Source organism: Diceros bicornis, chromosome 12, assembly GCF_020826845.1.
Source record: "Diceros bicornis minor isolate mBicDic1 chromosome 12, mDicBic1.mat.cur, whole genome shotgun sequence".
NCBI lineage: Eukaryota > Metazoa > Chordata > Mammalia > Perissodactyla > Rhinocerotidae > Diceros > Diceros bicornis.
Window position 1 is genome coordinate 75,440,110 of NC_080751.1, and position 18,631 is coordinate 75,458,740.

General features: G+C 45.0%; 1 protein-coding gene across 1 annotated transcript in view; it reads right to left on the bottom strand.

Annotated features, from left to right (window-relative positions):
- Positions 1 to 15,851, bottom strand: part of TRAPPC12 (trafficking protein particle complex subunit 12) — a 97,322-nt gene extending 81,471 nt beyond the window's left edge. Inside the window, exons 1-2 of the mRNA XM_058551854.1 lie at positions 15,741 to 15,851; positions 6,228 to 7,463 (exon numbers count right to left, since the gene is read on the bottom strand). Of these exons, the coding sequence (XP_058407837.1) occupies positions 6,228 to 7,457 (1,230 nt within the window). The 5' untranslated portion in view covers positions 7,458 to 7,463; positions 15,741 to 15,851. The remainder of the gene's footprint in view (positions 1 to 6,227; positions 7,464 to 15,740) is intronic.
- Between the last annotated feature and the right edge of the window lie 2,780 nt (positions 15,852 to 18,631).

Genomic DNA, 18,631 nt, shown 5'->3' on the forward strand with positions numbered 1-18,631 from the left:
CTTCTAGCCTGTAAGGGTTCTGCTGAGAAGCCAGCTGACAGCCTTATGGGGTTCCTTTGTATGTAACTTGTTGCATTTCTCTTGCACCTTTTAGGATTCTTTAACTCTTCACATTTTAATTATGATGTGTCTTGGTGTGGGCCTCTTTGGGTTCATCATTTTTGGTGCCCTCTGTACTTCCTGTACCTGGATGTCTCTTTCCTTCCTTAGGTTAGGAAAGTTTTCAGCTATTATTTCTTCGAATAGATTCTCTACCCCTTTGTCTCCCTCATCTTCTTCCTGGACACATATAATATGGACGTTAGTGTGCTTGATGTTGTCCCAGAGGTCCCTTAGACTGTCCTTGTTCTTTTTAATTCTTTCGTCTTTTATCTGTTCTGCTTTCGTGATTTTCTCTAGTCTTTTGTCCAGCTCACTCATCCGTTCTTCTATATCATCTACTCTGCTACTGAGTCCCTCTAGTGAATTTTTTATTTCCATTATTGTATTCTTCATTTCTGATTGGTTCTTTTTATATTTTCCAATTCTTTGTTGAAGTTCTCACTGACTTCACCCATTCGTCTCCCAAGATCACTGAGCATCCCTATGACTACCAGTTTGAACTCTTTATCAGGGTGATTGTTTATCTGTTTCGTTTAGCTCTTTTTCTGAGGATTTATCCTGTTTCTTTATTTAGAACATATTCCTTTGTCTCCTCATTTTTGCCTCTTTCTCTGTGATTATATCTATGTATTAGGTAGATCAGCTAAGTCTCCTGCTCTTGGAGAGGTGGCCTTATGCAAGAGTTGCTTATGAGGCCCAGCAGTGTGCTTCCCTCTCATCACCAGTTCCCAATGTTCCAGGAGTGACCCCTGTGTGGGCTACATGTGTCCTTCTGTTGTGCCAGGGTTGCTCTTGCTGCAAGTGCATGGGGAGGCTAGGCTGTTCCTCTGGCCAGCTGGTTGTAATGCTCAGCTACATGCAGCTGCTATGGTCCCTTCAGTCACTTTATCAGCCGCGGGGAGCTCCAGCACAGTTGGCTGCAAGGTCTAATAGCACATTCCTGTTGCATTTTTTTTGTTAAGTGAGTAGGCCCCCATTGTGGTTGGTTGGTAGCCTCAGTTGTTTACAACTGCTGTAGGTCTCTGGCCTGCAAAGCTGTTGTCAGCTCCTTCAGGAATGCAGCTGGGTGGGGCCAGCCCCAGGCATGGCAACATACAACTGTTTCAGGCACTGGAAGGTGGAGCTGATCCCCTATATGAGTGTTTGAGGAGCACAAGCCTGCTGCAGCTGACAAGCCCCATCACCCACAGGGCCACACACCCTGTCAACACAGTCCTGCTCCGTATGCACGCCCCCACCCACTGAAGCGGACCCACTCGCCCCGCTGCAGAGGCCCCACACACTCTGCCAATGCAGGCCCACCCCTGGTGTATGCTCTGCCCCACCCACTGAAGCAGACTCAGCTGCCCCGCTGCAGAAGTCCCACACACTCTGCCCACGGAGGCCCACCCTTCGTGCAGGCCCTGCCCCAAAGAGGTGGACCCACTCGCCCCGCCACAGAGGCCCCACACACTCCACCCATGCAGGCCCACCCCTCGTGCATGCCCTGCCCCACAGAGGTGGACCCACTTGCCCCACCACAGAGGCCCCACACACTCCGCCCATACAGGCCCACCCCTCGTGCATGCCCTGCCCCACAGAGGTGGACCCACTTGCCCCACTGCAGAGGTTGCACACACCCTCCCTATGTGGGCCCACAAGTTGCCCGAGGGCTTGCTGTTGGGTAGGGCCAGTCCCTAGGGTGGGCTGCCTGTCCTGGCTGAGCTGGATTAAATTGGTGCTCTAGTGGGTGGGGCAGACCTCTGTGCTAAAAGGCCAGGGTCAGAAGTCCAGTGGCGTCTGCCAGCATCTGTGTTAGCACGCCTGCAGTAGGTCACAATAATGGCTGCCACCAATAATACCTCCCCCAGTCCCTGGGGAGGTGGTGCCAGCCTGGGGAGGTCTCAACTCTTGCCAAGATGTGCCCAGAGCCTATCAAGTGAGTCTTTTTCACCAAAGGACCGTGCACCTTTCTTACTGGCGATTTTAGGTTGCTTTCCGAAATGGGTGAATTTGTGTGTGGGCCCTTTAAGAGCAGGCTTTTCTTGGGGCCGGCCCTGTGGCACAAGCGGTTAAGTGCACGCACTCCGCTGCGGTGGCCTGGGGTTCGCCGGTTCGGATCCCAGGCAAGCACCGATGCACTGCTTGGCAAGCCATGCTGTGGTGGCATCCCACATACAGTGGAGGAAGATGGACATGGATGTTAGCCCAGGGCCAGTCTTCCTCAGCAAAAAGAGGAGGATTGGCAGATGTTAGCTCGGGCTGATCTCCTCACAAAACAAACAAAAAAAATGAGCAGGCTTTTCTTTCCCCTCATGTCCAATAGCTTTTCTGGGGGTATTCCCTGTTGTTGTTAATAGCCAGCAAAGCCAAATATTATGACACTCATCTTGGTTGTGTTGAGTCCCAAAGCTGCTCACCGTGGCAAAGCTCTCCCGCTCAGATCTCCCACTCCTCCAGGGAGGCTTCATACTTTAAGACTGCTCTTGGCCAAAGCACCATGGCTAAAATGTGACCTTTTCCTCTCCAGAAAGGGATTTCTGTGTCTTCCACCTCAATCAGCACTGTCCCTTGTTGCGGGGGTTCTTTTTATCCAGTTTTCAGTTCTCTGTCAGGGGTAATTGTTCCAAGAGTAGCTGTAAATTTGTTGTGTCCATGGGAGGTGGTGAGTTCAGAGACCTCTGACGCCACCACCTTCCCAGCATAGTGGAGGTTTTTGACACAAGGACTTGGAATGCCTAGGAGAGTGGTTTTAACACAGACTGTGTGGGCTTTCCTGATGGGACTCCTGTCAAATCCAAACTCCAGGAAGGGCAAGGGGAAGGAGAGAATTAGGGAAAGGGATGAGAAAGGGGTGTGCACAGATCCAGCCTCAAAGTCTGTACGTCGGGGTTCCAGATCCACCAGCGCAGGACAGAGTGTTCTGATGCCCGAGATAAGGCCCAATCCTATTACTTTTAGTCCTGAAGTTCTGCTGGTCGTATTTTATTTATTCCCTCCTCTCTCCCTCTTTCTCTCTCTCTCTAGTGAATAATCTTCATACAAACAAGTTTCCAACTTCCATTCTTTCCTGGTTCTGAAAATTTCTGAACTATCATTTCCCAACAAACTTTTCATTTACTTCTTAAGAATGCAGGGATCTACAACTGCAATTAGTTGAAAATGCTGATGTTCTGCTTTTGATGCTACTGTAGTTGAGTGAAGCGTTACACATTCACCTTGAAGGTCTCTAACTTAACTTAAACTGCCATAAAAGTCATAAATTATTTCATAAAGAAATAATTTAAATTTTTTTCTAATTTTATTCCATGGGAAGAGAATTTTTAATTAGATACCAGTAGATGAGCAACTTGGAAAAATGTCAATGCAAGTGTTTTAGAAAGCTCATTTAGAAGGAATAACACTGGAACAGTGACAGGGGCACAGGCAGAAACTTGTTAACAGGCAAATCCAAGAAATGGTTGGTTGACATCTTGAAAGTTTGCTGTGCAGAGAGTTGATAGAGACACTCTTCTTTGTTCTACCAATCTTAGGTCCTCTGGCAAATCAACACGATGTTTCCATTGAAGGCTAACCGTACAGTTTATCTTTTTTGTCATGGGAATGAACGTTTTTTGAAGGATTAACATACAAGTGAAGAGACACGGGTCAGCACACAACTAGCATGTTTGTGAGATAGAAAGTCAAAGGTATTTTGGGAACTATTTTTAGTTCATATTTCAACCTACCATGAGGTTTCCAAAACAACCACTGTGAATTGCAAGAGAAATGGAAGACATTACCTAAGGACTTAAAGGAAACAAGAAGAAAAAACACTCTCTCCTGGTTGCCCTCTAGGTACGCATTCTGTCCATGCAATGGGCACACCCTCATCCTTGCTGACTCACACGATGCCCTACTCATCTCAGCCACCTATGACTGGGGAGGTGAGCAACAGAGCTGTAAAGCCACAGTGGACCTGCCACAGGCCCATGCTCTCCATTTGCAGACAGGGCCTCCTTCTGTGATTCAATCTAGGTTAGCCTAGCACTTGTGCTCTTCAGCACTCCTGTTTCTCAAGAATCACTGACATTTTTATCATAGGATACCACCCAGCCACTGCAGGGTACTGGGCATCTTTGGCCCCACCCACTAAGTGTCTTGTGCTCATCCAGCCCCTTTGGCAACCAAAGTGAAGCACCCTTAGAACCCCAGGTGTCAGCACCTTCTTGGGACCCAAGAGTTTAAGTCATTTCCATGGCAACCCTCAATTTTCCCCTGAGTTATAATCAGGGGGAAAGCAAACTCCAAACAATAGTCTGGACAGGAAGTGCTAAAGGCCAGACCTACTGAGGTTAAGGAACTTAACGGCAGAGTACAAAGACCCCAGGAAGGAAGGGAAGGTAGGAAATGTGAAGTGGAACACTAAGGTGGGTTGGGGTGCAGGAGATGGAGACAGCGTCAGGGAGGGTTGGGTAAGCATTGAGTGAAAACATAAACCAAATCCTAAACATCCAAGATCCCCTGAAGTCAGAGTCCAGGATTGCAATTCATTAAAAAGATCCTGCAAAGGTAAATTTATGTTCAGTATATTCCGCTTAAGAGGGTAGAGAAGGATGCCCAGAACGTCTGGCAAACAGTAAGCCCACAATAAATGTATGTTTAGTAAATGAACACGCTAAGAGATTGCCATGTGAAGTACCCAAAATCTACAGGCTGACACTTCAGTTACCTAGAGAAATAATGAACCGACCTCACTTCTTTAGCATGTCACTTTTCTTTTTCTACAGAATTCAGCCCTCACAGGGCTCAGCAGTCTCTTGATCCAAAGGACGGTCAATGACAATAGACATTCCATGCACTGGACCCTCTGACCCGTCCACGTGTGTGTGGGGATGGGTGGATCCTTCCCCTAAGAGGGGCTGATGAAGACAGCAGGTCCTTCTTCAGTTCCAGGCGGACAGACACGGGCAGAACATGATGCCAGCAGGCTGGCAAGAGTGTTGCCCCCCATGCACCGTGCCAGAGAAACTCTGATCCTACCTGCAACCTGGTGCAATGAACTACCACTGACATGCAAATGAATTCATTTATAGGTATGTATACATATATTTACAAAAATGTTTATCATATTATGCATGTTACATAACACTTTATATCTGGTTTTTCAAATTTGACAATAAAATATGAACCTCAATAAAAATTCTGCTATATCATCATTTTTAATACTTACATAAATATTTGATTGTAAAAGATGAGTCAAATGTATTCAACCAGACTCCTGATAACAAGCTTGGATTCTTTGCAGTTATAAACCACACACTGATGGACATCCCAAAAGTTGGGTATTTTTACACCGGTGAGATTATTTCCTCATAAAAAACTCCTAAGACTGGGATTTTTGGGTCAAAAGATATGCACATTTGGATGAGCATTTAAAAATTTTACTTAAAAAAGTTTGTACCAACTTATAGTCCTATCAGGGTTTCATGAGACAGGCTCTTTTCCCACACTCTAACAAGCATGGAATAACTATAAATAAAATGCCTCATTAGATAATGGAAAATGGAAATCATTTATCATCTTTGAAAAAGACTACTGAGATTGAACTTTTTTATATCATTATTTACTATATATAACACATGTATTTTTGCAATTTATTATTTTTGGGGGCTGTTCATATTTTTCTTAACGAATCTATAAAAACTTTCTACAGCAAGTATGTTATATGTAATGCAAATATATTCTCCAGATTTAAAAAAAGGAATGGGGGATTATCATTTGCGGGAGCTCAAATGTCACAAATAAACTGATGACACAAAGTTTAGAGCTACTTTGGAGAATTATGATGTAATTATCTTACCTTACTGGTATTTCTGTCTTTATTTTACTGGTATTTATTTCTAAGACTCTGATTGTACCTTAAATACACTATGTTAGGGAAATCAACGGGGTTCCAAATTACCTAGTGGCATAATATCACAGAATGTGCTAATGAGAATCTTAAACTGCTGAAAAATAAGGATTTTTTAATCCTTAAAGGGTCTTATATATATATGTAAAACAGAAATACATGAAAAGGAACGAGATGTAGACCCAGAATTAGCTATTTCATAGAGAAGAACTCTGCTGGCAAACGTTTGCTTTAGAAACATTTCATATTTTACCTGGATGTTGTCGAACTTGAGGCCTGGCATGGTGAGGTTCTCCTTGTCTATGAACACCGTGCTGTACTGTTGTGTTGCTACTGAAATCAAGACATCCCTAGTCCCGTCCCCGGGAAGCCAGGCATCATTTCTTCGGTCCATCTCGCTCATGCTCAGGGCGGTGGCAAAGGGGTCCTCACTCCCCGCAAACACAGTTTGGATCTGTGAAAATGGTTTCGGAGACTGAGAAATTTCTACAGAAGCCATCGAAACACCAGATTCTGATCTTTCAATCCCTGGGGAGTAAGAAGGGTCAGCAGAACCCAGGGATTTTTCCCCCACCGGAGTAGCCACGGAAGACAGTTTTTCTGGAAGTGAAGAGCCTGCATTGGGATTACTGACAGAAATGAAAGTGGAAGTTGTGAAGGAATCAAAGAAGTCTGAGGCCAAGGAATTAGTGTTGGTTGTATCTCCAAAGAATTTACTCAGGCTGGGGCTTGGCTGGACCACCTGAGGTGGGGTCTTGGCTGCCGCCTCACTTGTGCCACTGAAACTAGGAGATTTCACCATCTGAGACTCGAAGCCATCCCGCAGAAACAGGGGTGGCTGGGAGTGTGCGGGCTGGGCCTGGCTGAAGATGGTGCACACGGGTACCGGCTCGTCTTTGGGAGAAGACTGCCTGGAAGACAGCTCTGATGGCGGCCTCTCCGGGGGAGCGTCTTCGTCCCTGGGGCCCGAGTCCTCTGCACCTTCGTGTTCAGAGGCGGGCACGCCTCTTACTTCCTCTTGCTCTGGGTCTTCCTTCAACGATGCTCTGTCAGGGGTCATGTCGGAGATGTCTTTAGGCGTTTCCTCTCCATCACTTTCACTGCGGTTACTCAGAGTGTCGGCTGCTCCTTTAGCTAAGATATTTTCCAGGCTGTGATCAGTGCTGCCCTCTGGAGGTTCGGAGGCATCCTGCAAACAACCAAGGTCAGCCACGTCATCCTCACTATTATTAGGAGAGTCAGAAATGAGGACACTCTCCATCATGTGCTCATTAAGCTTATCTATGAAATTACTAGAATCTTCTGATATGGTCTCATTCTCTTCAGACTCAAACTCGTCTCCACCAAGATCAATGGTTTCTTCATGATAAAGAAGCTGCCCCTGTTCTTCCTGAGGCACCTGCTGAGTGATGCTCTCTGCTCGCCCCTCAGTGGGTGGGGACTCCTCAGGCATGCTCTGGTTAGCACCTGTAGCACTCTCCATGGTTACCTGAAACAAAGACAAATGTAAGTCTTTCATCAGCTTTCTATTAAGGTGAGTGTATCATATTAAAATTTTTTTAATTTATAAAAATGGTGAATACATGTCATTTTAAGGTAAGTACACGTCATTATACAGTTGCCCCGAAACCCATAGGATGCACAACACCAAGAGTAAACCCTAATAGAGACTATGGATTTTGGGTGGTGATGATGTGTCAATGTAGGTTCATCAATTGTAACAAATGTGCCACTCTGGTGGGGGATGCTGATAATGGGAGAAACAGAGGCTATACAGGAAATCTCTGCACCTTCTGCTCAATTTTGCAGTGAACCTAAAACTGCTCTAAAAAATAAAAGTCTATTAAAAAATGTTTATTAGCTATATATTTAAATGGTTCAAAATTCAAAAGACTCCATTTCTCCAGCCATTTATTTATTATTGTGGTAAAGGACCCGTAGCATAAAATTTACCATCTTAATCACTTTTTTAGGTATTCTTTTTTTTTTTTTTTTTTTTTTGCAGGGAAAGAGTCACCCTGAGCTAACATCTGTTGCCAATCTTCCTCTTTTTTTTTTATTTTCCTCCCCAAAGCTGCAGGGCATGGTTGTATATCCTAGTTGTAAGTCCTTCTAGCTCTTCTACATGAGCTGCTGCCACAGCACAGCTACTAACAGATGGGTGGCGTGGCTCCCTGCCCGGGAACTGAACCCAGGTCACTGAACCAGTGAGAACACGGAACTTTAACCACCAGGCCATCAGGGCTGGCTCCTTAATCATTTTTACGTATACAGTTCAATGGTATTAAGTACATTCATATTGTTGTGCAAGCATCACCACCACCCATCTCCAGAACTCTTCTCATTCTGCAAAACTGAAACTGTACTCCTTAAACAACAACTCCCCATTCTCTTCTAACCCCCAGCCCCTGGCAACCATCATTCTACTTTATGACTCTATGAATTTGACTACTCTAGGTACCTCACATAAGAGGAATCACACAGTACCTGTCCTTTTGTGTCTGGCTTATTTCACTCAGAATAACATCCTCAAGTTTCATCCATGTTGTAGCATATGTCAGAATTTCCTTCTTTTTAAAGGCTGAATAGTATTTTATTGTATGTAGATACCACACTTGCTTATCCATTTATCTGTTGATTGACACTTGGGTTGCTTCCACGTTTTGGCTATTGCTAATACTGCTGCTATGAACATGGGTGAACAGGTATCTTTTTGAGACCCTGCTTTCAATTCTTTTGGGTGTATACCCAGAAGTGGGATTGCTGGATCATATAGTAATTCTATTTTTACTTTTTGAGGAACCATCCAAACTGCTTTCCATAGTAGTTGCACCATTTTACAATTCCACCAACAGGGGACAACGGTTCTAATTTTTCCACATCCTTGACGACACCTGTAATTTTCTGTCTTTTTGACAGTAGCTAGCCTGATAGGTGTGAAGTCTCCAGCCTTTTAAACCCTACGTACTCTTGAGGACTCAGCTGAGTCCCCTCCTTTTCATGAAGCCTTCCCAAGACACTTCAACCTGTAATGATCTCTTCATCTTCCCAGGAACTTGTAATGCTGTTTGCTTAATTCTGGGAACTTGAGAGAGTGAGATGGCATGAGTAAAAGAAACAGTAAGAAAGTGAAGGCATGCTCACTGAGGCACGCTGATGGCTGATGCTGATGACAAAGAACTAGATGACGCTTATTGGCACTTACTCTGGAGCTGGCATTGTTCTAAGTCTTTTCTTACTTGTCCTCAGAACAAGCCTATGATATGGCTGCTATCACTTCCTTAACTCAGCAGATGAGGAAACAGAGGCTTAGAGACGCTATGTTGCTTGCTCAAAATCACACAGCTAGTAAGCTGAGAACTAGGACAGTCCCAGCTGAAATGCTGGGTTGATGCTGGCTGCTGGAAGCCACAGAATCAAACACGGAGTGTGAACTCTAAAAAAAGTGTTCGCTCCTTTTCTTAAAGAACTTCTTCAAGCAAAAGTTACTGTATATAGTTCTACTCTCATAGTGAACAAATTCAAGTTAAGGAAGCTAAGACTATGATAAAAGATGAGGGTTTTTCCGGAAAAAACAATACCTTTTTGACCTTTAAAACCTATACTTAGCTGATCTCTGGATAACATTACTTTTTCCTCACTGTCAACACTTTTGTCACCTTAATCTAAATCAGCTGTCCTTCCCTTTTCTTAGCTTGGATCACCCTGAGATCCAAAATAAGACTATAAAGTAGATCATCAAGGTTCAACATTTTGGAGAAGTTTCTTTTCCAGCATAGTCAGTTACTAATTTCCCATTTATTACATATTCATCTAATAATTATTAGTTATAAATGAGTCAAAAATACAATGAAAAGGAACAAGAGCCTTTTTTCTGGCATTGTTTCACAGCGAGCCCAAGTGGAGGTGGCTCAGGAACATCAAAGAGTGGCCGCCCCATGTGTAAGGCTTTTCCCTGGGTCCTGCCCATGCAGGAAAGGGAGCCTGGGCGTGATGCCCATCAAATAAGCTTGACTTCATTTAACCTCTACAACAGCTGAATGAAACAGGTATCGACTTCCCTCCTCTACAGGTGAGGACATGAGGATCAGAGAAGGGACGAGATCATCTGAAGTCGCTGTTAGTAAATGACACGGCCGGGGCCCGAGGACTGATGTGTCCCGAGCCCCCAGCACAGACCTGGTTCCTAGGAGATGCCAGTAACTCCTGCTGATTCACTGTTGGTCCTGACCCCTTCTCAGAATAACAACAGTTCAGATTACAACTCCAGAAATTCCTAGACTACATCAATGGACAACTGTGGGATAATGTAGGATATAAGAAAATGTCCAATATGTACAATTACAGGAAAGGTAAAGAACATCAGAACTGGCGAAATCAGAGAGAGTTTTCTTTGTATGTGGAGAAAAGTCTACTCTTAAAATAAGCAGAAATAGGGGCCGGCCCCATGGCTTAGCGGTTAAGTGCACGTGCTCCACTACTGGCGGCCCGGGTTCGGATCCCAGGCTCGGATCCCGGGTGTGCACAGACGCACCGCTTATCTGGCCATGCTGAGGCAGCGTGCCACATACAGCAACTAGAAGGATGTGCAACTATGACATACAACTATCTACTGGGGCTTGGGGGAAAAAAAAAAGGAGGAGGATTGGCAATAGATGTTAGCTCAGGGCCGGTCTTCCATAGCAAAAAGAGGAGGATTGGCACGGATGTCAGCTCAGGGCTGATCTTCTTCACACACACACACACACACACAAATTCTTTAAAATAAGCAGAAATAGCTGCCAGTCGAGGTTAATTTGTGTGTATTACAAGAAGGATGGGCTCACAGAAAGACAGGCTAAAATGGGGGTACCTAGGAAAGACTATCCACAGATGCCCTTGAGCTACTTCCAGAAGACACTGGAATGAGAGAAGGTAATCACTGTGCAAGACCCACCCAGGATGAGAACTGGATGGTTATAGCAAGAAACCACTGCTGTAGCAATACTTAAAGAAACCCAGGTGAAAATGATGATTTTTCTTTTTTGTTTTGCCTATGAAATAGGCAAAGATTTTTAGAAGAGACAGTTTTTAGGAATTTGGGGGAAACATTTATTGATAGTGGGAATGTAACTTTTCTGCAGAACAGCTAGACAAAGGATAAACTCTCTGACGCAGCAATTCTGTGCTTACCAACTTACCTAATACATATTTTTAAAGAATCATCTTCTGAAAGGAAAAAAGCTAAGTAAAGAGCAACATTCTTTCAAGTCAATGCTTGTGGTAACTACATTTTGATGGTCTTCAGAAATCTTGTTTCTAACCCAATTTAATTTAGAAAATAAATTTCTACGTTTTTCTAGTGATTAAGTTTACAAAGATGCTGCCCAATCCAGAGTAAAAATTATAGTTAATCTCAATTTCTGAATAGAAACTACATGTTTATTAAAAACTGCTGCCAAAGAACTGGATTGAAATGTCCTGCAAACCAGGAATGTTATTCACTGGGGGCTACTGAGTCTCAGACACCAAGGCAATGCAACATTACCCTGCTCTGGAGGAGCTAAAGTCAGGGAAGGACACAGAGAAGAAACTAAGTAATAGTAACACACTTACATAGAGGTAAGTAGAAATATAACACACCCAACTCTGGATGGAAAGTGATAGCTGTGAAAGCCACATGTAAGTTTTCTTACTTTGAGTAGAAGAGCTTAGCAAGTTCTTGTTACTTTCCCCCTTCTCTTCTAAAGGCACACTTTCTAGAAATAGTTTTTATTAAATATTGAGTGGATACAAACAGTATTTATAACCTGTGGCTAAGACAATACACCCTAATACCTACTTCCCTCCTCTTTCAGAGGTAATATTCTGAAATTTGTCACACTCTTGTTTTTCTTTAATTTTCCACGTTTATTTCCTCAAACAACATTAGATTTTTCAGTTTTTGAGTTATTCCCCTCCCACTTTTAACCTTGAGATTCAACCTTGTAAGTGGCGTGAAGCTAGATTTCACTCATCTTCGCTGTTCATGATGCTTTCTTGTGTGATGGTGCCAAAACATATTATCTACTCTACTGTTGATGGATCTTTGAGGTGTTTTTAAGTTTTTGGTACTCCAGCGCTCTTATGAACATTCTGGTACACATCTCCTGGTGTACAGGTGCAAATGTCTTCATGATACTACCAAAAGTGCGTGTGTGTGTGTGTATTGGGTCATAGAGAACACACCTCTTTATCTTTACTAGAGAATGCCAAGTTGCTTTACTAAGTGGACGTACAAATTTACACCCTTAGTAGCAATGGATAAATATTCTTGTTCAACACACTCACCTACACTTGATAGTGTCAGACTTCTTAATTGATCAAGAATATATAAAAAATTCCTAGAAATCAATAGGACAATAAATGCCCCAACAGAAAAAAGGACCAAAGATTTGAACAGGCTGAAAGGGATACACACTTCAACAGCCATACATCTTCACTGTTTCAGGATGATTCCATTTGATACCCATGGTTGCAGTAAAATGAAGCATCTCTTCACTCTCCAAAGAGTCCTGGTTGAGACAATAAACAGTCCCACTACCTATGTGTCATAGAGGAACTCCTGCACACTGGCAGCATAAGCTATGACTGTGAATGTTTATAAACAGCAAATCCAAACAACATATCCCCCTTCCAAAGACCAAAAAATAAAAAATCTGGAAACAACTATTGCCATAGACACAATAATAAATAAAAAAATAGGAGTACACTCAAAATTGGAATATTAAGCAGCAGTGAAAACGAATGAACTCATTCCATATCTAATGCATCAACATGTTTGACTCTCACAAATCCAATTTTTCACAAAGAACGAGTAGAAAAACAGTATGATTCTCTATTTTAAAGTTCAAAACATGTGAACTAAAGAATATATTGTTTTAGGAATACAAACCAAAAGCAAGGTGATAATAATACCCAATTCAGTTGGGGAGGGGTTTGGAAGTGATGGCAAGGAAAGGAGGTTTGATTGGGGAGGGAAGAGTTTCAAAGCTGCTGGAAACGGTCCACATCTTATGCTGGTGGGAGAAGACCTGGGTTGGGTTTGCACTTGATCTTTTTTCTTCCATGTATGTTACACGTAGTCTTTCCATATCTGCTCTTGATTTGTGTCTGACATAAATCTTTACTCCTCCTATTACTGGCTTAAGAATTTTTATTAAACCATAGATATGATTACAAGCTTACGTCACCATGTTATTGCACAAAGGGCACGATCTGCTTGCTGCGAGACAAAAGCCGATTGTCAAGAGGCAAGATGGTGGAAAAGAAAGGGCAGTTTATTACAGCTTGCTAGCAAGGGGGAAGATGGCCAACTAATGTCTCAAAGAACCATCTTAAGGGGGCACAAAATCTTATGGGCCAGTGAAGTTATAGGGGAGGGGGTTAGGAATGTTGACCTCCTGGTGTTACAGACTGGGAGTGCCACACCAGATTTTTCAGTTTTCAATGATGATGGCTATTAGCATAGGCTCTCTGTTCAGGGGTCATCACATTCGTAGGGAACTCAAAAGAACACAGTTATCATCTTATTGCAGCTGGGAGATACACGCACAAGTAGGGGTGGTAAAATCTACAGAGCGCTTAGATCTCCTGGAGGGTGCATATCCAGCTGGGTTACTTTGTCAGAGGTCATTCAAAGTTACAATAGGGTTTCTTTCCTACAATATGGCTTCCCTTACGTCAACCTTGCCTTCAGCAGGTATCAACCATCAAAATGCTAGCAAAGAACTCTTACCTTCTCTTTGTCCAGGTGAGCGCTTTGCACAATGAGCTTAATTAATGTCTTCAAATTTTTTTAAGTACTAACTTTAAGTGATTTAAATTCACTAAGAACAATTAAAACTATAGCTGTTCAGGTTCCCTTTCTGGACATAAGACTCTGGAATTATAAAACTTTTACCATATTGCAATAATGTAACACTATTTCCATGAAAGTACTATGCCATGCAGTGGAAATCTAATTAGCATATATTTATAAAAGAACACCTACTACAGATCAAGCATTTTACATGTATTAGCTTACTTAATCCTTGGGCCAACTTAGAAAGTATTACTACCTCCGCCATACAGGAGAGAAACCAAGTGATCTGCCCAAAGTCACAGTGCCAATACTTGCTCTTGACAGGATCCCAACACAGGTTTTTCTGCTCTGCTGTCCTTGTAGGTTGCTAGGACAAATGATGATTCAGAGCAGCAGGGGAGGCAGAAAGAGCCTTGAATGCAGGCTCTGAGAAACTGCTTGAGTCTTACCTTCACTACTAAGCAATATCACCCTTGAAAAAATGACTTAATCTTTTAGTCTTGGTTTCCTCATCTGTAAAATGGGATAATGAGGATTAAATAATAACTGATGCGCAGGCACTGGTGAGGAAGATTGGCCCTGGGCTAACATCTGTGCCCATGTTCCTCTACTTTATATGTGGGATGCCTGCCACAGCATGGCTTCATAAACCTTGTGTAGGTCTGCGCCTGGGATCCGAACCTGTGAACCCCAAACCAGCAAAGCAGAGCACGTGAACTTAACCACTATGCCACCAGGCTGGCCCCACACAGGCACTTTTTAAACTGTGATGACCTGCACATATTTAAGCATAGTAATTACAAGCTTAATGATGAAGCAGAATGGTAACATGCAGTCTTGAAATGGTGAAGATCCTGGTAGAAATCACAGAATGTGAGGTCTGAATGAATAATACTGTGACCATATTATCCTATCTGCATGCCCCTCTCCCTCTACCATCGCATCACAGAGGGCCTGGCTCATTGCCTGCCACTCAATACTATCTTCTGAATTTATGAAAACAAGCAAGGAGTAAAGTATTTCAACGTAAAAGATATGGTGTCTACCCCAAAAAGGTAGAAACGGGAGCCCGCCAGCTGCCTGGTGGTTAAGTTCAGCACACTCTGCTTCCATGGCTGGGGTTGGGTTCCAGGCGTGGACCTACACCACTCCTGGGCAGCCATGCTGTGGCAGTGACCCACATACAAAACAGAGGAAGATGGGCACAGATGTTAGCTCTGGGCAAATCTTCCTGGGCAAAGAAAAAAAAAAAAGATAGAAACTGTATGTCCAAGGAAATGTTTCACTGGGGTTAAACTCTTTTGTGGTCGACAGTGAGACATATTTTAGAACACATGTTGAGCCTCATGCTTCTAATAAATGTTTTCACTCTTCCCGTGTATATATACTCCAGCGATCAGTTCTGTCCTGGACATTGCTTTGTAAGGGATCAGGATGCGTAACAACAGCCAACATTTCCACAGGGACTTAAAGGCTTTTGCACAAACCATCGCCTTGTACAATACCGACAGTCTGGTCGGGCCGGTGGTGTGAACGTCTTTCTACATCAGCGTGAACTCAGAATAAAAGCGAAGGGGCTAGCTCAGGCCCAGCCGGTCACTGAGCGCCGGAGCCGGGGCCTGGACTGCAGACCCTCCTGTGCTGGTCTGCGCCCAGGCCGGTGACCACCGCGCGGGCGTGAGTCCCCCGACCGCCGCCCCGGGCAGGGCACACACAGAAGGCCCCCTGCGGACCCGGCGGGACGCAGGTGTCGGGGCTCGGCCGGGAGGCCTGCCGGGCGGAGGCGCCACAGGAAGGGCCGCGAGGGGAGCGGCCCGAGGAGGAGCCCCCACCCCCGGGGAGAAGACCCCTGGGGAGGAGGCCCCGAGGGGCTGGGGCCGAGGCCGGCGGGGCCGCGGTTAGGGACGGCCCCCGCTTCCCTACAGCCCGGGCCCTGATCCTCACCTGCCACCAGCCCACTGGGGTTGGGGAAAGGGTCACTGCTGCCGTGACCAGAGTCCGCGGAGAAAGCAGAGAAGGCGGGCAGAGAGAGACCCGACGCGGCGCCCCTCTGCGGCTTCTGCGCCTGCGCGCCGGTCGTCGGCGCCCCGACTCCCGCGCATGCCCAGTGCAGGAGCCGGCTGCCAAGCGCGTTTCCGGTTCGTGCTGCGGTGGGCGGGGCCTGGGCGGGGCCTGAGCCGGGGATCTGTCCCCGTCCCTGGGAAGCGAGAGGGAAGTTATTCTGACACCCAGAGGCTACAAACAAACCTGTGGCAGAGGGGCAAGTGGAAGGGGGACAGTTAGGCTCTTTTTATTCCTGGCCAAAGCACCCAAGAAATACTAATTTTTAGAGACTTTTCTCTGTGCCTGTATGTACTTTCTGCTTTTCCTGCCATGCATCTGTAGTCTTTGTGTAATATTAGCATTAACGATAAAGATGGTAGTAATAATAAGATCAATAATAGGTGGGTGAGTTTAATCCAGAAGTATGAAGATCTGCCTTCTCTTAGCTCCGCAACTTAATCTCGGGCAAACGGAGCCGGTGAATAGGATGCTCATGTCAGTGCCTCTGCTTCCTAGATTTCCACTGTAATCACTGAAGTCTCCTCATTCCTCCAGCAGATATCCATCCAGCCTTAAATATGTGCCTGGCATGGCGCTAGGCGCTGGGATACAACTGAGCAAAACCAGACTCGACCATTCCTGTCTTCTTTTTTTTTAATGATTTAAGAAATTTTATTTATCTTTGACAAATAAAAATAGTATATATTTAAGGTGCATGATATGATGTTTTGATATATATACACATTTTGAAATGATTACCACAATCGAACTAATTAATATAACCATCACTCCACTCAGTTACCATTTTGTGTGTGTGTGTGTGTGGTGAGTACACTTGAGATCTACTCTGGCAAGTGTCAGGTACAGGGTAGTTATTATTAACTATAGTCACATGCTGTACCTTAGGTTTCCGGAACTTATTCATCTTATAATTGAAAGTTTGTATCCTTTGATCAATATCTCCACTTTTCCCCCACCTCTCAGCCTCTGGTAACCATCACTCTACTGTTACAATGAATTCAACCTTTTTTTTTTTTTTCAGATTCCACATGTATGTGGAATCAAGCAGTATTTGTCTTTCTGTGTCTGGCTTATTTCACTTAGCAGAATGTCCTCCACATTCATCCACGTTTTCAGAAATGACAGGATTTCCTTCTTTTTTTAAGGCGGAATAATATTGCATTGTGTGCGTGTGTGTGTATAAATTCTGTTTATCCAGTCATCTGTATATAGACACAAGTTGTTTCCATGTCTTTGCTAGTGTGAGTAATGCTGCAGCAAACATGAGGGTGCAGATATCTCTTCTAGATAGTGATTTTATTTCCTTTGGATCCCGGAGGTGGGATTGCTGAATTATAATGTAGTTTTATTTTTTTTTTCCGGGAGGAATATTAGCCCTGAGCTAATAGCCGATGCCAATCTTCCTCCTTTTGCTGAGGAAGACTGGCCCTGGGCCAACATCTGTGCCCATCTCCTCTACTTTATATAGGATGCTGCCACAGCATGGCTTGCCAAGCGGTGCATCGGTGTGCGCCCAGGGTTCCAAACCTGCAAACACCAGGCCGCCACTGCAGAGCATGCGCACTTAACCGCCGTGGCACCCGGCATGCCCCAATGTAGTTCTACTTTTAATTTTTTGAGGAAACTCCATAGTGTTTTCCATAGTAGCTGTACCACGTTACATTCCCACCAATGGTATATAAGGATTCCCTTTCTCCACATCCTGCCAACACTTATCTTTTGACTTTTTGATAATAGCAATCTTAACAGGTATGAGGTGATATCTCATTGTGGTTTTGATTTGCATTCCCTGATGATTAGTGATGTTGAGCATCTTTTCATATACCTGTTCCAGACTCTGCCATTTATCATGAAGATGGGTAAAGGGTAGAGAGAAAAGTTAAATAATCACACAGATAGAGGAGAGGTGTGTGGTCCTGGAACGCAGTGGAACCCAGATTAGTGCAGGGGGTTCAGCTATGGCATTGTGGGATTCCATGCAACGTCATTCCTGTCTGCCAAGGGCATTGCCTAATGTCAAGGCAGGCACTTTGGGAGTACTGCCTAAGAGGGTCAACCTCTCCATCATGACAGTCCTTGGAGCTCCCCCCGGGAACCCACGGTCTTCACAGCAGATTCTCACTCAGAGTCAAATACTGCTAGCAGTGTGGTGCCCGGCATCCATCATCACCCCAGCATTGGCAGTGCATCCTTTCGCTACACAGTGCTGGGCGCCTGCGGACGGGAATTGGCACGGCCCTTGACTTTAAGGATCCTGGGCTGAGCCAAACTGAGTCTGACAGATCTGGCACGCATCCTAGCTCCCCAATTTACTACCTCTGTGCCCTCAATTGTTACTGAATTTTGCAGCCGCTCCTCTGTAAAATGCAACTGTGGCCCCTTAGTCATAAGGCTGGAGCGAAGAACTTTAAGACAGTGCGTGTGCAGCGTCTGTCCCGGCGCTCGGGAAAGCACTAAGGATAACAAGCGCCAGAGTCATAGCCTAGGTAACAGCATCTGGGAGGGCTCCCAGCAGGAGACGGCTGAGCGGCAGCGCCTGCGACCTGGGGGCGGGGCGACGACCTGGGCGTGGCCGGGAGCGCCGCGTCCCCCGCCCACCGCCCCAGCTCCTCCCCGCCGGGTCCGCCTCTCCCGGAGCCGGCGGAGTTGAGAGCCCGGATGGGAACCAACAGGGCATGCTCACGAGCCCGGCGCCGCTGCCATTGGCTGCCGCTGAGGAGCGTATTGATGACGCATCAGGAAAACACAGGAAGTGAGCCCTACGGGAGCCG